Genomic DNA, 27527 nt, shown 5'->3' on the forward strand with positions numbered 1-27527 from the left:
TGCTGCATCTCCTTGCGGAATAAAATCCTCTTCCTCCAATGTATATTTCTGAAGGTTGTATTGGTCTCAGCATCTTCATCTTTCTGCTTCGTTTCTGTACACCGTGGCTCAACGTCAGGAATGGAAGAGCTCTCAGCTACCTGTGCAAATTCTCCCTGAAACTACAGAGAAGAGCACTTTCATTTTACAACGATCATGACTGATGATATAATACCTAACCCTGTCCTTTATTGTGTATTTTATGAAAGCTGATCTACTCTGATGCCTGAACCCCCTATGCCTGCAACATCTCCTTCTGCCCAAGTCTCTGGAATAGAGGTATCTCCTCTGTGGAGCGCAGTGTCAGAGTTTTCCAAGCACATCCTTACAACACCAGAACTTTATTGATTCTCACAGCACCCACTCACAACACAAACACACCCTCAGCCATTCAGAAACTCACACGCTCGGTCCATCCAACCAATCTCCCACAGCCAACCCAGCACAATCACAGATGATAGCTTGCGGTTAGTCACCCTGGTCACTATCATTTCACAATTCAGATAACCAGCCTTTGTCTTGGTGATAAGACAGGCAGAATTTCAACTGCTACCCCATTAATGAAATTGCTTTTACCTGAGGGATATGGGGTTCTTCTCCTGTCTCTTCTGAGCCCTCCTCTGACCTTGGGCCTGTGGACTTTTGGTGGTTCTCCATGGGTCATTTCATAAAAAAACAGTCCTATGTTATAGTTGAGTAGAAGATCAGTCACTTAGACCTCTGTGCTCACCTACTGCCTAGAGAAAAAAGCGATGGAAATTGGAACGTGCAGGAAGAAGAATGTTCCCTACCTGGAAGCAAAACCACACATACAACCCCCCCAAAAAACATTTGCACCTGTAAATTGCGATCCTTATTATCAGTGTGATCATATCATTATTCCATTCATTTTTGTCCTTTTTTTCTCTTTCAAGAAATTCAGAGCAGCTTTACAGTCCTGGTCCTCTCCATTTTATTTTTTTCTATCATCACTGTTGTTTCGTTAACACCTATTTTCATGTTCTATCAAATGTCAGCAATGCCCTGCTATAAATGTAGACATAGACACAAAGATTGCATCAGAATTGGCAACATTCAGAAATCAGCGGGAGATCTGGGTTCTAGTCCCTGCTTGGCCAAGGAAGCTCACTGGGTGACTTTGGGCCTGTCAGAGACTCTCAGTCCAACGTACTTGGCAGGGTTGTTGTCAGGGTGATAAAATGGAGAGGAGGAGGATTATGTATGCCGCCTTGGGTTCCTTGGAGGAGAAAAGGCAGGATACAAATTCAATAAAACAAAATATTTCTACATGAGACAGAATATAAACTTAATAAATACTTACATCAAAGAACATGAAACAAAAGCCCTAGCATGAAATGACTAATCAGTAAGTTTGATTTTAGCAGTGTGGCCTAAAGGGAGATAATGGTTTCCTGATTGTTCTCAAAACGTTCTACAATGGTCAGTTTTCTCTTAATTCTGATCTGCTCTATTTGAAATCGTCACAGACTGTCCTGTGGGATTTCATGTCCATTTAGCCTTATTTGTTCATTGCTATGACCATGAAAAAACACCCAGTGCTGATAACAATTCATGTATCTGTTGCAGAACGTTCATATAGCAGGTCAGGATACTCTAATCCCTCTTTCCACTCCCCTCCCATACAGAATCTAGAAGCTAGTTTAAATCTTTAGGTTGGCACATCCTTGTTCTTTGCACTCTGAAAGATTAAAAACGCCAATTCATTGGGAAGCCCCAGCAGACACCCTGGATACATGTTCCTTTCTCTCTGGATTTCTCCAAGGAGCCATTTCCACAAAGCATGACCTTAGTCAGGGCTGGCATCAAGCAGAAACATGGTCCAGCACGAGCCAAGGGCCTGCCAAAACCAAGGGCCCACTGGCAAAGCCCCACCTAGACGTGCTCCTCCTCTTCACCTTGGCAACCTTCTTGTTCACTGACCTCTTCAGAAGGAGGAGCAGGAGACGCCCTGCCTGCCAACCAAGCAAGTGGTTGTAATGAAGAGAAAGAGGAGGATGAGGAAGAGCTGCTGGTGACACCGGCAATAAGAACGTAGACTCACAGAGGGAGCTGGTTCTTCTGTAAAGCTCCTAAAAAACCTGGAGGCATCACTGACTCTGGAACATCAACAAAACAGCCTCCAACCCACAGAAATGGGAATGCAGAGAGCAGCAACCTTCTTGTACTGCTTCCTTGGCCTGCAGGAGGGGGTTTATTTCTTCCCTTCTGCTTCTCACTGCAAGCAGAGCACCTGGCTCAGTTAAATGGGGCCAGCTGTGGGACATTGGTATGGGATTTGCAAGGGTTGTTGGGAACTGTAGTTCAGTGCTAGAAACCCCCCAGAGTTGTGGACATCTTGTGATCTAAAACAACTGAGGATTTTATTTCCTTTGCTTTGATTTCTATTTAGTTTCTTGCTCACGTTTCATTGATTTTTCTCTAATCCTTTAAGAAGATTTTGAACATCAATCTGGATCAGAAAGAGGTCCATGTAGCACAAGGGCTTTCTCCATGAACATGGAGGCTCTATTTGGCATCGTTGTGGTGTAACGGCTAAAATAGCAGGTGAAAATGAGAAGATTTAGGTGCAAGTACTTAGTTGGCCGTGAAGCTCACTGGGTGACTTTGGCCAAGTCATTTACTCTCAGTCTGACCCATCTCACAGGGTTGTTATGAGGACAAACTGGAGGAGGGCGATCCTATATGCTTCTTTGGGCTCCTTGGAAAAAGTATAGGGTGACCATTTGACCCGGGGAAGTCTGGACACCTCCGGGGAAATTAGGCCGACTGGAGTTGGGGGGCCCTTTACCAGGATAATGGGGGAGCCCGGCCCGCGGTTGTACCGGTAGGCCTTTTTTCCAGCAGGGTGGCCATGTTTCCCAGCCCAGGACGTCTCGCAGGACTTCTGGCCTATCTGAGATCTCGCATGATAGAGTGCAACAATATGCCCCCGGCTGATGGCTGATCTGCGTAGAAGCAGTGGCAGCCAGTTTACATGGGCAACGTGGCGCAGAGGGAGGTGGATTGGAGCAGCACGACAGATTGGAGCAGCACGGTGGGACAAGCCGTGTGCAGCAGCAGTCGCCGTAACCAAATGGATGGCGGTGGCAGCAGGACCAGGCCAGCCAGCGGGAAGGTTCATGGCTGGCAGTGCGGCCCTCCTATGCCTCCCCAACGCATCCTCAGCCATGTGGCACACGTGGCTTGGGTCATTCCCAGGGCTGCAGCTGAATCGGACTGACACCTCTGCCGCCTTTCCTGAGAGAGGGGAAAGAAATGAAGAGGGATCAGAGAGAAAGAAAGAAAGGGGGTGGAGAGAAGGAGGGACCAGAGAGAGAAGAAAAGAAAAAGAAAGAGCAGCCAGAAGGAGAGCGGTGGAGGAGAGAGAGAGAGAGAGAGGAAGGAAAGAGCAGCCAAGGAACGAGGGATAGGCAGGGGAAGATAAGAGACATAAACAAAGGGCACAAACAGAGAAAAGGAACCAGAGGGAGAAAGAAAGAGAAGAGGGAGCTATAGAGATGGAAGGAGAGAAGGAAAAGAAAGAAAGAAAGAAAGAAAGAAAGAAAGAAAGAAAGAAAGAAAGAAAGAAAGAAAGAGAGCTGCTTTGTTGTTGGGGTAGTTTTTATACCCTGTTTGGGGAAAAGGAGGGAAGGTGCCTGCCCCAGCCAAAGCTGCTATGCTGGGGAAGGGTCGAGTATTTGTTACATATCCCCACGGAGCCAAGCAAAATAATAATAATAATGGTTGTTGTTGTGGGTATTTTTCTAAGGAGTTCAAGGAAGCAGAAATGCCCCCCCCATTTTTTCTCCTTACAACAACCCTGTGAGGTAGGCTGGGAGATGGTGACTAGCCCAAGGCCATCCCTTGAGTCTAATGCCAACATAATGATGGTAATGGGTGTGATAATGGATGTTAATGCCGATGACGGTGATAATGATATTGGATGCTGATGCTGATATAATGATGCTGATAATGGATCATGGTGATAATGATGATGATGGTGTAGAATTAGACATGTGATCAAGGCCACGCCCCCTTGGGCTGCATACATGTGAATTTCGACCCACCATGGGAGTAGGCGACTTGGGGTGGACACGCCTCTTTACAGGCAGCCATATTGTCCTCCTTTTTGGTTTCCAAAATATGGTCATCCTAAAAAAGACCTAACTTGGAACAAACTTGGATAGAATCAGGGCTCAGTGCAGGCAGTCAAGCTGTATGCATTTAACCTGGTTATTATATTTACCTTACACCACTTATACTTTTGAAGAATGAGTATTTGTGTAGATTCTGTTCAGATGTAAAAGCTGTTCTCTACTAAAAAATACTTGTCAAATTTTTCATTTTTTTGTTCAATCCTTTATTGTTCTTTTCTTGTTTAGACACCTACATCTAAGAGCAAACCCACCACCAACCATCTAACAATGATAGCAGGAGTGCAGAGTTTTTCACCCAAAAAGTAAAAATTCGGTTTCATCGAGGCAGCCAGAGAAATGAAGATTGCAGAACAAATGCAGCTCCTCTCCATCCTGCCCCAGTTCGATGTCCGGAGGAACTGCAGGCAGGAGCACTTGGATGCCATTAGAGGAGTGGAAAGTGAACGCTTCAAGGGACCCTCTTTTTGGGTCTTCCAATGTCCTCCAACAAATGGAAAGAGCCAAAAGGAGTGACGGAATATTATTTTGCCTATTTCCCCTTCCATGCACAAATAGGGCATTGCCAGTCTATGACATCACTCATTCCAAGTTGGAAAGGTGCAAAATGACCCTTGGCTTCAATGTGTTGAAGATGCACTCCAACCGTTTTTACCCCAGAACAAAATCCCACCATGTTCCCTCTGCCTAAGGGGCTTGGAACTCTGTACAAAATGGCAGCCTAAACGTCCAACCTGGGACCATTCTTGTTTATGGAGGCAAAATGGAATCAAGACTATGAAACAGAAAATATAAACAGAACTTTATTAGTATTCAAACATAATAAAAGTTACATGAGCCATCTAAAAAGCAGCGGCAGCGACTGTACCAGTTTTCCATTTCAACAGCCTGTAAAACATTTCCCATCTCAATATCTTCTGTCTGTGTATTCAGGATTCCCCACATTGACCTTTCAAAACTTTATAAGTTGGCCAAATAGTCAGAAGAGCCCTCAATCCAACCTGAGCATTCCTTGGTTGGGATTCTGGCTTGGAAATGCCCTCTTGCCCAAAAAGAAAAGAGAAGTTACTTGTCATTTCTCTGGCAGATGGCGAAATTTCTATTTCTCCAGTTTCTCCCAAAGGAAATATTCATAAAAATGTACAGTACAATTACGTTCTTAAAACCATCCGCATAAAACATATAATGAATAACATCAGAGAACCACATAGAGAACATTGCTCCACTAAGTAATTAAAACCATCCCACTAAAACATCTAATAGATCCACAGAATGTGAGGCAGAGAATTCCACATATCGCATCCACTAAAATGAGAAATAACATAAGGGCAGACATTGAATCATACTGGGGATAGGTGAATTCATCTGTGTCCTGGTGCCCGTCTGGCAAAGCAGGTGCTTGACACAGGATTCCAGGGGGCAATGGGGCTCCTGTTTCTACTGTCTGCAATCTCATGTCCATGAAGGCTCAATCCATCATCAAAACATGCCCTACAATGAGGAGATTTCTACAGCCAACCCAGTTTATGGACACCATTCTAAAGTATTGCAAGTTCTGCTTGGCATGTAAACTTTTCCTCACACACTGAACATTTCTAGGGAGTCTCCCGTGCATGAATTCTTTGATGTCTCGCAAGCTGATTACTGTAATGGAACATTTCACTGCACGTAGAACATTTATAAGGTTTCTCCCCTGTGTGAATTCTTTCATGCGTAATAAGGGTTGCCCTCTGAGAAAAGCTCTTTCCACATTCTTTACATGCATGGGGTTTCTCACCTGTATGAATTTTTTCATGCATAATAAGGGTTGCCCTCTGAGAAAAGCTCTTTCCACATTCTTTACATGGATGGGGTTTCTCACCTGTGTGAATTCTTTCATGCGTAATAAGGGTTGCCCTATGAGAAAAGCTCTTTCCACATTCTTTGCATGTATAGGGTTTCTCCCCTGTGTGGATTCTTTCATGCCTGGAAAGGTCTGAGCTTTTTTTGAAGCATTTTGCACATGTTGAGCATTGAAAGGGTTTCTCTCCTGTATGAATTCTTACATGCGTAATAAGGGATGAAATATGTGAAAAGCTATTTCCACATTCTTTACATGTATAAGGTTTCTCTCCTGTGTGAATTCGTTGGTGTTTAATAAGCTGTGATTTATCGCTGAAGTCCTTTTCACATTCTTCACATTTATAGGGTTTCTCCCCTGTGTGAATTCTTTCATGCGTAATAAGGGATGCCCTCTGAGAAAAGCTCTTTCCACATTCTTTACATGTAAAAGGTTTCTCACCTGTGTGAATTCTTTCATGCGTAATAAGGGTTTCCCTCTGAGAAAAGCTCCTTCCACATTCTTTACATGTAAAAGGTTTCTCTCCTGTGTGAATTCTTTCATGCCTAGTAAGGATTGCCCTCTGAGAAAAGCTCTTTCCACATTCTTTACATGTATAGGGTTTCTCCCCTGTGTGGATTCTTTCATGGCTGGAAAGGTCTGAGTTCGTTTTGAAGCGTTTCGCACATGTTGAGCATTGAAAGGGTTTTTCTCCCGTGTGAATTCTTTCATGCATAATAAGGGATGAACTACATGAAAAGCTCTTTCCACATACTTTACATGTATAAGGTTTCTCTCCTGTGTGAATTCGTTGGTGTATAATAAGATGTGAGTTATCAAGGCACCCCTTTCCACATTCTGCACATTCATAGGGTTTCTCCCCTGTATGAACTCTTTTATGTCTGGTAAGGCTTGCGCTATGCGCATAGCTTTTTTCACACCAGGAGCATTTAAAGGGTTTCCACCTTCTATGGCACCTTTGATGTGCTTTGAGATCTTTTTTGTGGAAGCTGTTTCCACATTGTGTACACATATGCAGTTCCTCAGAATGAATTTGTTGATGGTGTCTTGTAAGTTGTGATCTCAGTGTGAAGCTCATTGTACACTCCAAACCAGTATGACTTTCTCCCTCAGTGTCAAGCACTGGACCTTTTACAGTTTGTTTGCTCAGACAGTCTCTTTTCACAGACTCTGAGCTTTGACTGGGTTTCTCTGCCGTGTGGATTCTCAAATGAGCATCCAGGTGCTTTCTGCGCCCCTTTCCTGTTTGTTCTTCTTGTTCAAGGTGGAACCCGCTCTGAGTTGAAATGGATTTGTCCTTCTCTTTTGTATATTTTCCCTCCTTCCTTCTGGATCTTTCTGGATTGCTCAAGACCTCTTTCAGCACTCCACCCTTCGCTCCTCCTTGTGATGTGCTAGGATGTTCTCTCTTATCCCCACTCTCCTGCACAGCATCTGTTGGAAAAAATAAGAGAAAACAATGAGAGCGGTGTAGTGCTGTAGTTCCGGTTCTGAATCCCAAGTCTAAAGTGGGCTGGTTCAGACCAAAGCAGTCTGGATCTGAATCGGATTCATCTCGTTCCAAAGCAGGTTGAATCAATGTGTATTGCTGAAGGCCAGACAGCCTTTCTGGGTAATGGAACGATTTGTTTGAGAATAGGAAGGAGGAGAGGAGGAGTTGGGAAGAGGGAACTGAGCCTTGGCCAAAGACATCTCTAGGGCCTGCCGTAGGGCTGAATGTTTAACCCAGCAGTCTCCAATCACAGTGGTGGAGGAGGGGTTGTCTATAACAGGACATTCTGCTTTTCTTTCCCAGTGTGAGCGAGAGTTGGAAGGAGGAGGAGAGTTCTATATTATTGGATTGTGCTAGTGCAGCTTGTCTTGAATTTCCCAGCCCTTCTGAATTCCATTTTTTTGGTCTTTTCTTTCCCTTAAACCCTTCTTTAAGATTCCTTGCATTGTTTACTGTTTGTTCTTCACACACCGCTGTTCCTGCCTTTCTGAATTAATATTCCTTCACTTCCAATATTCATAGAACCATAGAATAGTAGAGTTGAAAGGAGCCTATAAGGCCATTGAGTCCAACCCCTTGGACAATTCAAGAATTTATTATTATTATTTGTTATTATTTATTTATATAGCACCATCAACGTACATGGTGCTGTACAGAGTAAAACAATAAAATAGCAAAACCCTGCCGCATAGGCTTACATTCTAATAAAATCATAATAAAACAATGAGAAGGGGAAGAGAATGCACCAAACAGGCACAGGGTAGAGTAGGAATCCACCCTAAAGCATCCCTAACAGAGGGTCGTCCAGCTGCCTCTTGAATGCCTCTAGTGTGGGAGAGACTATAACTTCCCTAGGTAACTGTTTCCATTGTCATACTGCTTTTGTTTATCTATATTCTAATTTTTTTTAAAAAAAGCTTTTCTCTTTTGTTAGGCTTCAGATAAATAGTTAGTGTTATGGTTACATTCCCATCCTTTAGTTGTTTAGTTAATTAGTTGTTGTTTTTCTGTATCTGCTTTCTTTTGGACTTTTGCGTGTCTGTGTGTATGCTCTTTGTGGTTTTACCCCTACTCTACCATTCCGCCATCTTATGTCACCCAGGCCATCCTGCATGCTTCCTCCACTGCCAGGCGGACCATACCAGCCTTGAATATGCCCACCTTGGTGCTGGCTGGCTGGTGCTACTGGTGGCTCTGACTTTGCTCCCTGTAAGACGTTGCTTATTGTTTATTTTTTGAGGAAATGCTGGGAACTTTGTCCCCATGGCAAAAGACTGTGGCCCTGTTCAGAAGACACCTTAAACCACGGCTGTAACTGCATTGACTAAGGCAAAAAGCCTTATTCACCATGGTTAAAGCAGTGGTTGTTCTTCTGAACAGGTCCAGTTGCTTGCTTTTACCTGTGGCAACAGCCTGTTGCATGTTTGATGATGTGTACATGCATTGACCATAAGAAGAATATGCTCAGATTAGTCTATATGCGTTTAAAAAAACAGTAAATAAATCTTACCCTTTCTTTTACAAATGGGGGTAAAAGGCTACAAACGCAATTCAGATAACCAGCCTTTGTCTTAGTGAAGAGAGAGGCAGAATTTTGACTGCTACCCTATTAATGAAATCGTTCTTACCTGAGGGATATGGGGTTCTTCTCCTGTCTCTTCTTATCTCCCCTCTGGCCTTGGGCCTGTGGACTTTTGGTGGTGCTCCATGGGTCACTTCATAAAAACAGTCTTATATAATAAAAACAGACTTATGTTATTGTTGACTAGAAGTTCAGTTACTTAGATCTCTGTGCTCACCTACTGCCTAGAGAAAAAGCGATGGAATGAGCAGGAATAAGAATGATCACTACCTGGAAGCAAAAATAAAAATATATATAAAGCTGCCAAGTGCTGATAACAATTCATGCATCTCTTGCAGCATGTTCATATAGCATGTCACGATACTCTAATCCCTCCCCCTCCCCACTCCACCCATACAGAATCTAAAAGCAAGTTTTAATCTTTAGGTTGGCACATCCTTGTTCTTTGCACTCTGAAAGATTTAACACACCAATTCTTTTGGAAGCATCAACAGAGACTTTGGATACATGTTCCTTTCTCTCTGGATCTCTCCAAACAGCCGTTTCCACAAAGCATGACCTTAGAGAGGGGCGGTGTGAAGGGGAGAGATGGTCTAGCACCAACCAAGGGCCCACCAAGACCGAGAGCCCCCCTGGACCTTCTCATCCTCCTTACCTTGGCAAACTTCTTGGTCACCTGCCTCTTGGAAGGAGGAGCAGGAGACGTCATGGCCTTCTCGCCCACTGACGGCCTGCCTGCCAACCAAGCAAGAGTTTATAATAAGGAGAAAGAGGAGGACGAGGAAAAGCTGCTGGCGACACTGGCAATAAGAACATAGACTCACAGAAGGAGGGTTCTTCTGTAAAGCTCCTCAAAAACCTGGAGGCATCACTGACTGTAAAACATCAAGAAAACAGCCTCCATCCACAGTAATGGGAATGCAGAGAGCAACACCCTTCCTGTACTGCTTACTTGGCCTGTAGGAGAGGGTTTATTTCTTCCCTTCTGCTTCTCACTGCAAGCAGAGCACCTGGCTCAATTAAATGGGGCCAGCTGTGGGACATTGGTGTGGGATTTGCAAGGGCTGTTGGGAACTGTAGTTCAGTGCAAGAAAACCCCCAGAGTGGGGGACATCTTGTGATCTAAAACAGCTGAGGATTTTATTTCCATTGCTTTGATTTCTATTCAGTTTCTTGCTCAGGATTCCATGTTTTTTTCTCTTATTCTTTGAGAACATTCAGAACATCAATTGGGATCAAACCGATGTCCACCAACTGTCAGGATTTCCCCGGATTTGTCCTGGTTTTTGTTCTTTTCATGGTGTCAGGGGGGATTTTCTATAATTTTCAATAATGTCCTGGAATGATACACCTTCCTCTTTAAGGCTGCCATTAGCATGGCAGGAGGGAATGACATGCTTTCTTGAGGCACGTCATTCCCCCACCCCAAGCTCCAATTGAGGTCTTAAAGGGGAAAGTGGGTCATTCGTGGACATTATAGAAAAGGCCCCAATTGGAGTGGATGGTGGTGGTGCAGAATGAAATCCTTTCCCCTCCTCCACTCCAATCAGGTTCTTTAAGGTGGCGGGAGAATAACATACTTTCTGCAGGACTCAGAAAGCTGCTTCCCCCCCACACACACTAGGTGTCCTCTTTTTTGGTTTCCCAAATATGGTCACCCTAATGAAGCACAAGGGCTTTCTCCTGCGTCGCTCCCAATCTCTGCCACAAACTCCCTTTGCACCGTTCCCGCTATCTCTCTGCATTCAGGAAGGAGGTTTTGACACACAATGTTGTTAATGACTTTTCCCAATTTCTTATGGTATTAAAGATGGTTGTTTCATGTTGTTGTTTCTTTAGAAAAGGGGTCTGGACATGCAATAAACAAAAGAGTTGAGGAAGTAGGCCAACCCCCCACTTTCCAGAGTGTGGCTAATCCTGTGCCTGTCCAAACAGCCACCACTGTTCTCTGCTCCCAATTTCTTGTCTTCATACGATCCAGGAACATGGAGGTTCTATTTGCAATCATTGTGGTGTAATGGCTAAAATAGTAGATGAAAAGGAGAAGATTCAGGTGCAAGTACTTAGTTGGCTGTGAAGCTCACTGGGTGACTTTGGCCGAGTCACAGCCTGACCCACCTCACAGGGTTGTTGTGAAAACAAACAGGAGGAAGGTGATCCTATATGCTTCTTTGGGCTCCTTGGAAAAAGATCTTACTGGGAACAAACTTGGATAGAATCAGGGCTCAGTGTAGGCAGTCTAGCTGCCTGCAATGAACCTGGTTATTTTGTTTACCTTACGGCTCTTACAGTTTTGAAGAGTGAGTATCTGTGTAGTTTCTGTTCTGATGTAAAACTCCTTTCATATTTTAAAAAAAACACCGACCTCTAAACTTTTCAATTTTTTGGTTTGAAACTTTAAAGTTTCTTTTTTTCTTCAGTTATCTACGTCTAATGTTAACCCACACACTCCGACTACCTAAAAAATCATTGCAGGAGACTAGGGCTGTGCATGGACACCCCCGATCTGCTTCGGATCCCAATCTGCAACTTCTGGATTGGGTCCGCTCTGCTCCACATCAATCAGCCAGTGGTCCGCTATGCTTCTCTGCGGAGCTCCGCACCTGAATTGGAGCTCCGTTTCCCCCCACATAGACTTGCATTGAAATCCAAAAACACCTATAACTTTTTTCTGTTAATGTTAGAAACCTCAAAATCACCACCATGAGAGCTTATCCATGTATCCACCTTCATGCCCAGTTGGAAGTTAATCTGAGCCTCCTCTGATTTTGGCGGAAATTTTGAAAAAACCCCACCCCATTTTTAGAAATGGGATTTACTCTGACATCTGTACAGATACAAACTTAGAAGTGGGCACCCTCACAGATGCCATCTAGATCCACATTCATGGAACGCTTCAAGCAAATCCCATCATCTCCTGATTTTTGACAGGTTTTTTTTCCTTTTAACTCACCCCAATTCAAGTCCCATGCTAGAACTCTGTCAGTTTTCATGTTAGAAACCTCAAAATCAGCACCATGAGAGCTTATCAATGTATCCACATTCATGCCCAATTGGAAGGAAATCCGAGCCTCCAGTGATTTTGGGGGAATATATGAAACCTCCCCCCACAAAAGACAGTATGCCCATTAGGAAACCATACCTGCCCACAGGGATCCATTGCAAAGTGCTTGCCCATAGCAATCAATAGCACAGATGATTTGGGGGAATCAAGATTTTTTCTAAATAAGGATCTTCATCTCAGGTGAAACATTTCCAAAAATGCACACCCACACCAACACCAAGAAATCTTAAACAGGGTGAGTGCGCAATGCAGCTGCCTTTTATCACACAGAAGGATACCCTCCCTGAGTCAAAGCAAGACAAGCACAAACCATCCCTGCGAGGCGGGCACAGAGCAGGTTAGGCGGCACTGGGAGCAAGCATGCCAGAGGCTTGTGGGGTTGAACCACAAAGCCCATCATCTAGTACATCTCCCAGGCACCAGGAGGGCAGAGAGGCAGGCAGAGATGTACGACTATGCCATAGATCTACTGGGAAGTCAGTCCCAGCAGATGCCCCACAACAACAGCACCCAGGTGGAGGCGGGAAGGCAGGCATGCAGCAGACATTTCTGGGGGCACAAGGAAGTGAGCCAAGGATTGTTTCAAAGCCAGGATTGCAAACCGTCCCTGTGAGGCGGGAACAGCACGGATAGATGCCTTTTCTTTTGTATCCCATAACAAGGAGGCTAGGAGGATAAGAGTAAAGCTTTGTGATCCTTGCTTCACAGTTGATTGACTGCACTGTGATCACAGCCATTAAACAACAACAACAACAACAATAATAACGTTAATAATAGCACTACTCCTCCTCCTCCTCCTACTACTACTAACAACCACCACAACAATAAGGAGTTGAACCACAATGAAAGCCTGCCTGACTTCACTGAAGAGGGAAAGCCACGAGAGCTTGGGCTATGGGGTGTATAATAAATGTAATAAATAAATAAATAAACAAACACAGGAGGGGTGGAATTAAAAGGGTGGAATTGTGATTCAGCAGTGTTGCTGAATCACAATAATAATAATAATAATAATAATAATAATAATGGCTATGTCTGTCTTTTACCAGTAAGAGGAAAGTGGACATGCCCAGGGGAAGGGGGAACTGTGCCAATTTCACTGGTCCTGTCTAGGTACCAGTCTTTCAGAAGCTACTACACACTTCAACTCATGAGAGGCATGTAGCTTCACTGGCTAACCTTTGGAGGGTTCTGATGACCCTCCAAGGGCAGGAGTGCACTGGGCACATCCACATGCCCTAGGGGACCTCACCCCCTCGCACCACATCTATTCATTTGTTCACCAAGTTAGGGTGGGTAGCAGTGCTGTGTTTCCTATTTATTTGCTTAGTATATGATTTAAGGTTGTGTTTGTGCATTTGAACACAGGAAAGTCTCCATATAAACACCTAAAAATATATATTCACTTGTACAGAAAACTTTACGGAACATCTTGGTATCCGTACAGAGGAAAAGTCACATGAATGATCACACTGTAGGTTATTATTATTATTATTATTATTATTATTATTTATTTATATAGCACCATCAATGTACATGGTGCTGTACAGAGTAAAACAGTAAATAGCAAGGTCCTGCCGCATAGGCTTACAATCTAATAGGTGTTGTTTGGATGATGAATCAAGCTCCCGTGAACTTGAGATTGTGCACAGGAGAGACATCCCATATGTAGAATGTGGTAAGTTTCAGTCTCTGCAAACACATTCTTTCTCATCAAAGAGGACACATTCCTGTTAGAACCTTCAAATATAAATAGTTGAACAGCTGGGATTTTGATTTAGTTGTTGTTGCTTTAAACCCTGGAATGTAACTTCATGAAGCAGGGCCTTTTTAGTGGTGGTGACTTGTAGGATTCCCTCTCTCAGGGTGAATGGCTCATACCCTATATGTGTAAGGAATGTGGGGACAGCTTCAGTCAAAATGCAAACCTTAGAAGACATGAAAGAATTCACACAGGGGAGACATCCCATACATGTGAAGAATGTGGAAAGGGCTTCAGTCAAAGCAACAACCTTAATGCTCATAAAAGAATCAATACTGGAGAGAAACCTTTTCAATGCTCTTCGTGCACAAAAACATTCCGTTACAAGTCCAAACTTATTAAACATCAAAGCATTCATAAACAGGAGACTCTCTAGAATTGCTCAGGGTGAGAGAAAAGGTTGACTTGCATCGTTACCGTTCATAAAAAGATGTTCATAAACAGGAGGCCATAAAATGCACCCACTGTACTTCTAATTTTGATGTTGTGTCCAGCCTTCATGCACATGAGAACGCACACACTCTATCTCCTTGGAACGTGGTAGAATGTTCAGATCTGTTCAGGGGAATATATTTTTTTTGGAATTTAACTCAAACAAAACCCTTCTCTTCCCTCTTCCACCGGGGCCTCTTATTCTGGGTAGGAGTTCTGCATGGGTGCAAGACACAGCAGCCAACTAAGGCCACACCCACATTGGATGAAACAAGCAGAGACCACCTGGGAGCATGGGTGGATTGCAGCCACTTGAAAAAGAGGGGGCAGATACAGCCATGCATGTGCAGTGCTGGAAACAGGGCTGCACTCATGGTTGGCCCAGACGGGAGCTGCCAGGGCAGCTGAATCAATCAAGCACGTGCGCGGTGTGGCTGCCAGCTGGACAAGGAGGGTAGTGTGGGCTGCACTGGCTGAAGGCCTGAGCAGGGAGCAAGCCCAGGCAAGTGGCATGTGCCACGTGCTGCATCTAAATGAAGAGATGGACTGGGCAGTCAAATCCCCATGTGTGTGCCACAGCTCAGAAAAAAGGGGGGGCACACTGACTGGCCCAGCCTCCTCCTCCTCCTCCTCCTCCTCCTCCTCCTCCTCCTCCTCCTCCTCACAACCTCCTTCGCCCATGAACTGTGGTGCTTGTCTCCGCCTCCTTCTCCACTGCTGGTTCACTGCCTCTGCAGCTGCTTCTGTGTCCTTCTCTGCTGCTCCTCCACTGGTTCTCCTCCTCTGTTGCTTCTCTGCTGCTGCCAGGAGTGTTCATGGACCCATCCGCAGGCTTCCTTTCTAGATCACTCCCCCAGGCTTCCTGTTGCTCACAAAGATGGTGCCAGCACATTGTTGAATTATGGAACTCACTACCACAAGATGTAGTGATAGCCACCAATCTGAATGGCTTCAAAAGGAGGTTGGATAAATGCCTGGAGGCAAAGGCTATCCATGGCTACTAGCCCTGATGGTTGTGTGCTATCTCCAGTATTCGAGACAATAAGCATTTGTGCACCAGTTGCTGGGGAACATGGGTGGGAAGGTGCTGTTGCACCATGTCCTGCTTGTTCATCGCTGGCCGATGGCTGGTTGGTCCAGAACAGAGTGCTGGACGAGATGGACCCATGGTCTGATCCAGCAGGGCACTTCTTATGGAGAGCTGCCAAAGTTAGTCCCAGGTACAGTAGACTCTTCCATTTCACTGCAGAAATGACCAACACCTGGCCCCATTTAAATGAGCAAAGACATTGAGGTGAGAAGTGAGGATTGGAAGGAAGGAGGAAAACTACAAATCCCTCTTTGTTTCCAGCAAGAACTCAGCCAACAACACAGTCTGAATATCCAGAAGAGAACTTCAGGGTTGGGCCTTTCCACCCAGATTTGTTTATTTGGAATTTATCTCATTGGCTGCTCTGTTGCAGATGTTCTTCCTCACCTGGGGTGGTTGCTGGTTTGTTCCTGGTTGTGGCTCCGTCCTTGGCTGTAGACCTTCCTTGGCTTTTGGGGAGATATTGGTGAGTTCAAGGAAGATTGTGCCTCTCTGAAGTAAAACAAAGCAGAGTTAGGGAACTCCCTGGTTAGAAGGGAGGAAGATGACCAGCAAGGCAAGGAACTACAGGAGGAGTCACCACTTCCATGGCAGCATGAGAGGTGAAAGGAACTTATTTTTCCCATGGCAGGATCTACACTACTGCTTTAAAACAGTTTATAATAGTAGTGGCAACTGTTGGGGCCCAGGAAACACTCCATATACAGTTTTCCAACCATTTTCAAAGTATCGTGTCCTGCTTGGTATAGGTCTGGCCCACGTTTGCAGATGTGTTGGGGGTGTTCCTTTCACCAGGTTCTTTAAAAGCAAACTGAAACTATCTCTGAAGTATTTTATTTACCCCTGTGTAAGCCCATGCAAGCCTCAGTTGGGTTAGAAACACGGCTGTTCAGGAGGGGGTGGGATTTAAGCTTTCCCTTCACTTATTATTTTACCAAAATTTATTCCCCCCACATTGGGGTGATGGTTATTATATATATAAAGAACACATCTCTAATTAAGTTGGTGCTGGGAGTGCTTACAGGGAGGTCAGGGTGTCACCATAGGGAACATCTGGCTTGGCCCTAAAGTGGAGCTTTCTGCTGTCTCCTGAGAAGAGAAAGGATCTGGTCATACCAGGCAGGGCTCCTGCAGCTTTAACAGTTGTGATGAAGAGGGAATTTCATCAGGTTCTCCATATATACAAATGACACCTGCTGAAATTCCCTTTACTGTGCAACTGTTAAAGATGCAGGAGCCCTGTCCTCCTTTTCATTTGATCACCCTACAAATGGAAATAAAATCCACATGGGTTCAACCAGTAATGTAGAAAATGTTAAAAGAGTAATTAACGATTTCGATTTGATAGTGATAGAGTAAAAAACAACAACCCATATTGTCACATACCTTTGCTGGGGAGAATATTGGAAGAACATTTTATTTTTGTGTGTTTTTTCTGTTTACTTTTTTTGCTTTGCTTTGTTTGGTTTCTGCGAGTTTGCATGTGTGTCTGCGTCTGTCTGCCTATATGTGTTATATTTTGCTCTGTAGTGTCTTTCATTTATTGCTGTTTGGAATTTTTTTTTTTTTTAAAAAAGGAGCAATGTCCTCTTTTCCATAAGACCACCCTACTTTATTGACTCCCTCCCTTGTTTTTCATCCCCCACATTTCTCTAGTCCAGGGTATCAGTTCCTTGGGATTCTCTTGTTGCTCCAGCTGACGAAGAGTAGATGAACAGAGACGATGGGGAGGAAAATAAGGCAGAAGAACAAGGAAGGGGGGGGCCACGAGAGTCATCAGTCTCGGGAGTACGAGAGAACCTTTCCCCATGTGGGGGAATGGAAGCTGCCTCAGGAAGTTTGGAAAGAGCAGAAGGTCGGCAGGAAATCCACCCAACTGAGGAAGCAGAACGCCATAGTCAACCCAGAGTCAAAGCTACTCGCAGGAGGAAGAAGATGTCATCCCGTGTGGAGCTGCAACATCATTCTCAGAGGATTAATCCCCAAGAGCTGTTAGGTAAAGTTGCCTAATTTGACTTCTACTGACTTTTTCAATTACATAGTACAGCACCCAAACTTGTCTTCAACTATATAATATAATATAATATAATATAATATAATATAATATAATATAATATAATATAATATAATATAACGTAACATAATAATATAATACTACCAGCTTTATCTCTGCTGCTAGGGTTCTCTTACTTCTCAAATAGTCGATGATGAGAGAAGATGGGGAGAAATACAGGGTAGCAGATCTAGAATTTTATTGGAACCACAACTGCCTCAGTTGAGTGTGAGCGGCGGTATCAAGTAGCTGCAATGAGGTCTCCTATAGTAGGTCATACTTCAGCGTTCCTGGATGAACCATCACAGGGAGTCAGAGTATGCTGCTCATTCCCTAGGATCATAGAATCATAGAATAGCAGAGTTGGAAGGGGCCTACAAGGCCATCGAGTCCAGCCCCCTGCTCAATGCAGGAATCCACCCTAAAGCATCCCTGACAGATGGCTGTCCAGCTGCCTCCTGAAAGCCTCTAGTGTGGGAGAGCCCACAACCTCCCTAGGTAACTGATTCCATTGTCGTACTGCTCTAACAATCAGGACGTTTTTCCAGATGTCCAGATGGAATCTGACTTCCTGTAACTTGAGCCTGTTATTCCGTGTCCTGCACTCTGAGAGGATAGAAAAAAGCTGCTTGTTCCTGGAGTTGGTTTCCAGGAACGAGCAGTGGCCACGAACTCCATGTGAGGAGAAAAGTAGTTTAGAGGAGTGGTCTTCAACTGGTGGGTCGTGACCCAAAAGTAGGTTATGAGGTCAGTCCAGATGGGTCATAGCAAAGCTGCTGCCGCCATGTTGGGCATGGAGGAAATTGTGAAAGTGGCTTCCATGTTTCATGTTTGGGAGTCCAATGTGGATCTTGGAGCTGGACCAGTTCAGTACCACTAGTTTAGATGAAAAAATTAGTGATGAGAACACACAACGTTGAGGAGTTCTTCATGGACTATTTTTCGAGGCTACAAAGTGGTGGGCAAGAGTCATAAAAACAAACAAAATCCCCAGCCACTCTACATGCCAGGACTACAGTCTTGCAGGAGCGTTTGGGACACAGGGACGAAGTGGGCAAAGGAAGAGGGAAACAAGCCAGGATTGAGAGCACAAACCAGGGTTTGTTCAGTTGTCTACCAGACAACCCATGGAGAGGGCTACAAACCATGGGCCTTCATGGGCCCAGGCAGATGCATCCGGTGCTGGGACTGACCCCTGCCTGAGTGCTCTGGAGCCTTCCGAGAGCAGTCGGACGCCAGTCTGCCCTGACCTTGACCTTTCCCCTTCCCCCCTCCCAGCTGCATTAATGGCAGCCACCATTAACACAGAGGGGGAAAATATGCTATTATTATTATTATTATTATTATTATTATTATTATTATTATTATTATTATTATTTGCATTTATATACTACCCCATTGTCCAAGCTCTCTGGTCCAGAATGGAGGGAGGAAATATTCAATTAATCCAGCCTTGGTGGAAATGCCTTTTCCTTTCCCACCCCCTGCACCAATGGAGCCCTTAAAGGCTTTATTAAATGGTCCTTTCAGCTCCCCATTGGTGTGGGAGGGGGAGAAATGCAATTTCTCCAAGATTAGGGAAATCTTGTATTATTTTTGCATTTATATTGTGCCTTTTTCCCTCCAAGGAACCCAAGGCGGCATACTTAATCCTCCTCCATTTTATCCTCACAACAACAACCCTGTGAGGTGGGTTGGGCGGAGCGTTGGTGATTTGCCCAAAATCACCAAGTAGGATTGCTGGACTCCCAGTCCAACACTTAGCCACTACACCACACTGGCTGTAGTGTAGTGGTGGTGGCCACCACTAGAGTGGAGGGAAAAATCCGCTATGTCCCCAACCAGTTGCTGGGGAACATGGGTGGGAGGGTGCAGTTGTACCATGTCCTGTCTTGTTGGTCCCTGGCCAATGGCTGGTAGGCCACTGTGTAAACAGTGCTTGACTAGATGGACCCTCGGTCTGATCCAGCATGGCTCTCCTTATGTCCTTAACCTTGGGGAAATTGCCTTCGGCTGTGGGGCGGTATATAAATGTAATAAATAAATAAATAAATATGTTTATGCTCTCATGCTCCAATCAGGGCCTCAAAGACCCAGTTAATGTATCAGGGAAAGGCAGTGCCTGCTTTCCAGGGCCTCCGAAAAGTGCGCAATTCCCCATCCGCACTAATGGCCCCAGAACAATGTTGTATCTAAACCCTGAGGCTTCGGAATTTACTTTAATTTGTAGATTCCCGTTCTGTGCTGTAAGAGATTGATTGAATCAGGAAACAAATATGTTGCTTTACCCGTCTGGCAAATGAGCAGACACCGACCCCAGGGACCCTGTTTGGCCAGCTTCCAATGGAAACAGATTGGGAGGCAGCATTGAAAGAAAAGCTAACGGTGAATGGGGTGGGCCGTTGTGGGGAAATCTGGCCCTCGCACATCCGCTGGGCTTCCATTTGCCATCAGAGTTGGGGGCTTTCCCCAGAAATTCAGGACATTGGTCTGTTTTTTTTGTTTGTGTTTGCTTGGGTAAATTTACCTAAACAAGCAAAAACCTCATTCCTGCCATCAGATCACATTAAAAAAAGGTGCATTTACCCTATAATTCATCCCTCAGCTTCTCAACTCTGTTTTCTCTTATTGATTCCATCAGACGATGTCCAGGTGAGTGAGGATGAGGGAAAACAACATAGAGGACCACCACCAAGAAGAACTAGAAGTGAGGAGGTCTGCAATCAACTTCAAAAAAGGAAGCAGGCAGGAAACGGTACGCAGGGAAGGAAGGATAAATCTGTTCCCTCTGTGAGTGAGGTCTCCATAGAACCAGGGAAACAGAAAACAAAGAGACCCAGAAAGTGCCTTGATGCTAATTTGGGAATTCACACAGGGGAGAAACCCAGCCAAAGCTCAGAGCCTGTGAAAAGTGACCCTCTCAGCAAAAAATTGATGAAACATCCAAGGCTTGATGCCTGGGGAAAGACACATAAATGTTTGGTGTGTGGAAAGTGTTTCAGAATGGATTCAGTCCTTAAAATACATCAGTGAATTCACTTAGGGGGGAAACTGCATAATTGTACAGAATGTGGAAAGAGGTTCACTCAAAGATTAGACCTTATCATACATAAAGTGTACCATAGAATCGAGAAACCCTTTAAATGCAAAGAATGTGGGAAAAGCTTCTGTCATAAAGTACACCTTACCAAACATCAACGAATTCACACAGGAGAGAAGCCCTACATGTGTAAGGAATGTGGGAAAAGCTTCAGTCAAAATGAAAGCCTTGGAAGACATAAACGAATTCACACAGGGGAGAAACCCTATAAATGTGAACAATGTGGAAAGAGTTTCAGTGAAAGATCAACCCTTAAGCACCATCGCATGTGCCATACAGGGGAGAAGCCCTACAAATGTGTAGAATGTGGAAAGAGTTTCAATCAAAGATCAGGCCTTAAGCAACATCGCATGTGCCATACAGGGGAGAATCCCTATAAATGTGAACTATGTGGAAAAAGTTTCAACAACAAATCAAACTTTAATCGACATCGCATGTGCCATACAGGGGAGAAACCCTATAAATGTGAAGAGTGTGGAAAGTGTTTCCGTCAAAGTTCAACCCTTAAGCAACATCGCATGTGCCATACAGGGGAGAAACCCTATAAATGTAAAGAGTGTGGAAAAGGCTTCAAGCAGTGCTCCTCCCTTAACAGACATCAAAAAACTCACTCAGGGAAGAAACATTTTTAGTGTAAAGAATGTGGAAAGACCTTCAGTCAAAGCAACAACCTTATTGTGCACAAAATAATCCATACTGGAGAAAAACCTTTTCAATGCTCTTTGTGCACAAAAACATTCCCTCACAAGTCCCGACTTATAACCATCAGAACATTCATAAACAGGAGACTCTCTAGAATTGCTGAGCGTGTGAGAAAAGGTTGACTTGTATAGCAAACTTTACCGTACATAACAAAGGTTTTCATAAACGGGGGGCCATAAAATGTACTCACTGTATTTCTAATTTTGATGCTGAGCCCAGCCTTCATGAACATGAGAACGCACACACTCTATCTCCTTGGAACGTGGTAGAATGTTCAGATCTTCCACACACTTTACATGAAGGAATCCAAATGCTTTCTAATCTGACCTTCTCAATATTAGTTCGTTATCAGTTAGAACCATGTTTATGGTGGTCTTTTGCATCTTGGAAGGAATTCCTTGAAACAGGGTCTTTTGAGTGGATGTGATACATGGATCACCCAACCTCCGTTTCATGTGCTTTATTAATAGTACATTTTAGTGAGATTATGCTTTTAATACCTTAATTGTACTTCCATATTCTTAAGAAAATTTCATGGAAGGATATGCCTTATGAATGAGTAAATATGCGTTCAGAGTTCGGAACTTACTGCAGTTTAGAGAATGCACACAGGGAAGTCTCCATATAAATACGTAAAAATATGTATTCGCTTGTACAGAAAACTTTACGGAACATCTTGGTATCTGTACAGAGGAAAAGTCACATAAATGCTCACTCTGTTGGGGTTGTTTGGATGATGAATCAAGCCCCCATGAACTTGAGATTGTGCACAGAAGAGACATCCCATATGTGGAATGTGGTAAGTTTCAGTCTCTGCAAACACATTCTTGTTAGAACCTTCAAATGTAAAGAGTTGATGAGCTGGGATTTTGATTTGGGTGTTGTTGCTTTAAATCTTGGAAGGTATCTTCATGAAGCAGGGCCTTTTTAGTGGTGGCGGCATGTAGGATTCCCTCCCTCAGGCTAAAGGGCTCATTGGCTGTTTTAGGCATTTTATGGGGGATGATTTTTAAAGCTTAATATTCTATGTATGTGGTTCATTGATGGTATTAATTGCATGTTTTATCTGAATGTTTTTAGTATATTAATAGTACTGTATCATTTTATGAAATTTGGCTTTGGGAGAAACTTGAGAAAATACCCCCCCACAAGCTGGAGAAATGCCAGCCATCTTGTTTTGACATGGCAGCGTTCCTGTGGCAGCAGGCACACCAAGGAACGCTGAGATGGTGGTGAGAATTCTGAGAATTGGGCCAAGCGATAGAGGTTTAAATGGAAACGTTGGGGGATTTTGAACTCACCCAGAGGAGAGAGGAAGAAGCGAAATGTTGGAAAGGCTTCTGTTTTTTCTCCATTATTGAAACCTGGAAGAGTACCTGTTGCTGTTTTTTAGACAGCTTATGTAACTTGTAAATTCTTTGATTAGTAATAAAACTGTGTTTTATCTGTTATTTTCTTTATTGGTCTTTTTAAACAAAAATGGTCACTGGTTGGAAATTTAGACTACCGTTTTCCTCTGAGTGAATTGGTCACATCAAACATTGTGAGATACTTGGCCTGGATAGTCTGTGTGTTAAAGCTAAGCCTCTACAAGAAGCGCCTTCCCAACCTGGAACGAGTGATGCCATGGGCTGGCAACACCCTGGTCAGTGGTCACCGCATGGAAGGGGAAACGGGCAAAATAAAGTCCCCGCTCAACTTTTGGCTCTTTCCACACACAGCCTGAATGAGCAATGGGCTACTGGAACAACCAGAGATAAAAGCATCTTGCTAACCTAACTAGACTTTGACTCTGTTCAGATGACACATTAAGCCACGGTGGTTAAGCGTTTTGAGCCAACAAAAAAACAACGTATTCTATTAAAAAGTACACAAGAGCTTATTATTTTAAGAGCGCTGCTATTTCTTTTAAGCAATTGAATTGCAGCCTCATGAGAATGGCACGTGGGCTGTGTACAAGTGCAGGATGTGCTCGGTTACAATGGAGAACGAGACAAGTTAATGGATGAGGTCTGTCACGGCTCATTTGCTGTGATGGGGGGAAAAGAGTATCCATGGTCAGGTGGTGGTTTATACAACAAAGGAGTGGAGAATGCGGATAGGGAGACATTTTTCTTCCCCTCTCATATTCTCAGAACCCAAAGCGGTCATCTGATGAAGCTGATTCATGGGAGATTCAGCACGGATGAAAGGAAGGACTTCTTTACACAGCACATAGTTAAACAATGGCATTGACTGCTACAAGATGAGGTGATGGCTGGGCTGACCATATTTTCGAAACCAAAGAGGAGGACAATATGGCCACCCTCAAGGAGACGTGCCCAGCCCCCAAGCTGGAACCATCTTGAGATGACCGGCCCCCAAGGGGGTGTGGCCTTAGTCACATGTCTAATTCTAAACTTCACCAACAAGTGTTTTATTATGGTTTTAATTTTTGTGAACCGCCCAGAGAGCTTCGGCTATTGGGCTGTATAAAAATGTAAGAAATAAATAAAGAAATAAGACAAACATACTGAACATAATATGTTAATGTTAAAATAACTGAAATGAAGAACAATGAGACATTCAGTGTATCAGGATTTCATATTTATTTTCAGTTGTTGTACAGGTTTTAAGACTCTTCATCTCAATGTGCCCAGATGTATTTTTAGTGGATCTTATTGCTTTTGCCCTTTCAGTACGATGAACCAAACCAGGCTGTATTGAAAGAAAAAGAGGAATGTTTGCCATGAACCTGAATTCTCGGCAGTCGCAGTTAGCTCAACCACAGCTGCACTTTGCATCGTCCCAAAAGTCTCAGAAGAAAGGGCCTTTTTTGGGTTTGTGTTTTAGGATTTATCCCCCATGTCCACAGGCTGTGCAAGATGGAGGCGAGAAGTAGTTAACAGAACGGTGAGCAAAGGATGAATGGGCACAGCCAGAATAGTTGCAAAGAGATGGCAATCCCTTCAAACTGGTATATCTATATTTTATATACACATCATCATCATCATCATCACAAAATATACCCTTTGGAGTTGTCTTTCAGTTCAGATTATGAAAATATACGTGGGGTTCTTTTAGCCTTTCCTAATCACAGCTGACAAAGTGTAAAGGAAAAAAAGGAGATTAGAAGAAGGAGGAAAAAAAAACCCAAATAAAATCCATCTCTTCCCCCCTCCACCAGGGCCTCTTGTGCTGCGTGGGCACAAGACTGAGCATCTGACTAAGGCCACACCCACGTTGGATGAAAACAAGGGGAGACCACCTGGGAGCATGGGTGGAGTGCAGCCACTTAAAAAAAAGGGGGGGTGCAGCTACAGCCATGCATGTGCGGCACTCAAAACTAGGGCTGCACTCACTGCTGGCCCAGATGGGAGCAGCCAGGGCAGACGAATAAATCAAGCCATGTGTGCAGTGCAGCTGTTGGCTGGACAAGGAGGGTAGTGTGGGCTGCGCTGGCTGAAGACCTGGGTGGCAGCAAGCTGAGGCAAGCCGTGTGTGGCATGCACCATGGTTGGAAGAGTGGGTGCTGGAGGCCTGAGCAGGGAGCAAGCCCAGGCAAGTGGCATGTGCCACGTGCTGCATCTAAACAAAGAGATGGACTGGGCAGTCAAATCCCCATGTGTGTGCCACAGCTCAGAATGAATGGCGTCACCCGGGCAGGGGCAAGGCAGCCTTTGTGCACTGCCTCCAGCTTTTTCCCCCTCCCCCTCTCCTTCGCCCATGGACTGTAGTTCTTGTCTCCTCTTCCTTCTCCACTGCTGCTTCTCCACCACTTCTTCTCCGCCACTTCTCCTCCTCTGTCGCTTCTCTGCTGCTGCCACCAGTTCTCCTTGGGTCTCCTCCTCCTCCTTCCCTGCTGCTTCTCCTTCGCCACTGCTTCTCTTCTGCGTTCCAACGCTGCTCCTCTGTCACCGCTGGGAGCGCCTTCTTCTTCTTCTTCTTCTTCTTCTTCTTCTTCTTCTTCTTCTTCTTCTTCTTCTTCTTCTTCTTCTTTTTCTCCTTCTTCTTCTGATTCTTCCTCCTCCTCCTCCTCCTCCTCCTCCTCCTCCTCCTCCTCCTCCTCCTCCACTCCATTACAGACTCACCATCCCTGTGCAAGAGCTCCTGTCCCTTGGCCCGGCTACAGCTGCAGCTGCTGCCAATAGCTGGGTCTTTTCTGTTTGGTTCGTCCGCAGCCCCCACCCCAACTTTCCCAAGAGTCTCAAATCTTGTGAGACATCCTGGATAAGTTGAGCCTCGACGGAAGTCTCGTGAGAGTTGAGGCTTCTCTTCTGGGGGTTTTGATGCTGTGTCCCAGGCTGTTGTGACATGGGTTGTCATGGTGATGGAAGGAAGGGAATAGAAGGGTGTGGCAGTTAGAAGAGGAGTAGGGGAGAGTGGAGGAGGAAGAAAAAGGAAAAGAGGAAGACTTTCGAGGGATTTGGGGGAGATAAGGAAGAGAAGGCGATGCTGGGGAGTTGGGCAGACTGCTACGGTGAATCGCATTTCAGGCGCGGCCTAAGAAGTTTACCTGGGCAATGCGCAGGGCCCTACAGGAATGGCTGGACAGTTGTTTAGGAGTTGAGATAACTCAGGGACTCACAGTGTGTTAATGGTTTTTAGCGCTGTGCTCCACTTCGCTTTAGTTCGTAGATGCGATAGCAGAGCGGCCTGATTCGCTTCTTACAAAGGTGGAGACGGATCGGGTCTGGGGGGCTGCAGATCGAGGCAATGCAGTTCGCCTCAATCTGGAGCTCCATATGCAGGTAAGTAGGGTGGGGAAGGGGAACTCAACTGTCCGTGTGGCGCTGGTGATGGAGCCAGGTAAGGGGGCAGGGGGGAGGGGGGCTTACCTTTGTCTGTTGCGGCCTCCTCTTCCGGCCTGAAATCAGGGCCTCAATTGAATCCCGCGATGGACCGCGACGGACACAAGTAAGGGGGCAGGTGGAGTTTGTCTTATCGGCCCCCATTTTGTCCCCCCTTTACCTGCCTCAACCATCCACCACAGAGGCAAGTAAATATGGGTGTGAGGGTGCTGTTGCACGGTGTCCTGCTTGTGGGTTTTGAACCCCATTTTTCAGGCTTCCCTCAACACCCCTGCAGGCTCCCTGCTGCCCACTGTGGCTCCCCTCACCTACTCTGCCTGGTTCCTTGTCATTCACAGGACATAAAGATGGCAGCAACAGAAGGCCTTCACCTTGGCCAGCATCCAATCTGAGTCCTACATAGAGAAGCCTATTAACATTTATTTAAGGATGACTCAATTAAGACTCATTCATGTTAATGGGTCTACTCTGTGCAGGACTGTCATTGGACACCCCCTTTGTTTTGAAGCAAGTCAAATGGCTGGCAAGAAATTGTGTTCATAAAAAAACCAAAAATGGACAAGTGTTCCCGGACCCATCCGCAGGCTTCGTTTCTAGTTCACTCTCCCAGGCTTCCTTTTGCTCATGAAGATGGTGGCAGCACATAGTTAAATTATGGAACTCACTACCACAAGATGTATTGATAGCCACCAATCTGGATGGCTTCAAAAGGGGGTTGGAGAAATTCCTGGAGGCGAAGGCTATCAATGGCTACTAGCCCTGATGGTTGTGTGCTACCTCCAGTATTGGAGGCAATAAGCCTGTGTGCCCCATTTGCTGGGGAACATGGGTGGGAGGGTGTTGTTGCACCATGTCCTGCTTGTATATCCCTGGCAATGGCTGGTGGGCCTCTGTGTGAACAGAGTCCTGGACTAGATGGACCCTTGGTTTGGTCCAGGAGGGCACTTCTTATTTCTTACAGATAGCAGCCAAAGTTATTCCCAGGTAGAGTAGACCCTTTCATTTCACTGCAGAAATGACCATCACCTGGCCCCATTTAAATGAGCAAAGACATTGAGGTGAGAAGTGAGGATTGGAAAGATGGAGGAAAACTATAAATCCCTCTTTGTATTCAGCAAGAACTCAGCCAACAACACAGTCTGAATATCCAGAAGAGAACTTCAGGGTTGGGCCTTTCCACCCAGGTTTGTTTATTTGGAATTTAACTCACTGGCTGCTCTGTTGCAGATGTTCTTCCTCACCTGGGGTGGTTGCTGCTTTGTTCCTGGTTGTGGCTCCGTCCTTGGCTGTAGACTTTTCTTGGCTTTTGGGGAGATATTGGTGAGTTGAAGGAAGATTGTGCCTCTCTTAAGTAAAACAAAGCAGAGTTAGGGAATTCCCTGGTTAGAAGGGAGGAAGATGACCAGCAATGCAAGGAACTACAGGAG

At 44.9% G+C, this 27527-nt stretch overlaps 1 protein-coding gene across 1 annotated transcript; it reads right to left on the minus strand.

Annotated features, from left to right (window-relative positions):
- Window positions 1–5788: 5788 nt before the first annotated feature.
- LOC134395687 (zinc finger protein 260-like) lies at window positions 5789–25615 on the minus strand. Its single transcript, XM_063121848.1, has 4 exons — window positions 25381–25615; window positions 9763–9842; window positions 9325–9331; window positions 5789–7467 (listed from the first exon to the last, which is right to left on the minus strand). Exons 1-4 carry the CDS (start codon window positions 25613–25615, stop codon window positions 5789–5791), a joined length of 2001 nt encoding a protein of 666 aa, XP_062977918.1.
- Window positions 25616–27527: the final 1912 nt, after the last annotated feature.

The sequence above is a fragment of the Elgaria multicarinata genome, chromosome 3 (genome assembly GCF_023053635.1).
Source record: "Elgaria multicarinata webbii isolate HBS135686 ecotype San Diego chromosome 3, rElgMul1.1.pri, whole genome shotgun sequence".
NCBI classification, from domain to species: Eukaryota; Metazoa; Chordata; class Lepidosauria; order Squamata; family Anguidae; genus Elgaria; species Elgaria multicarinata.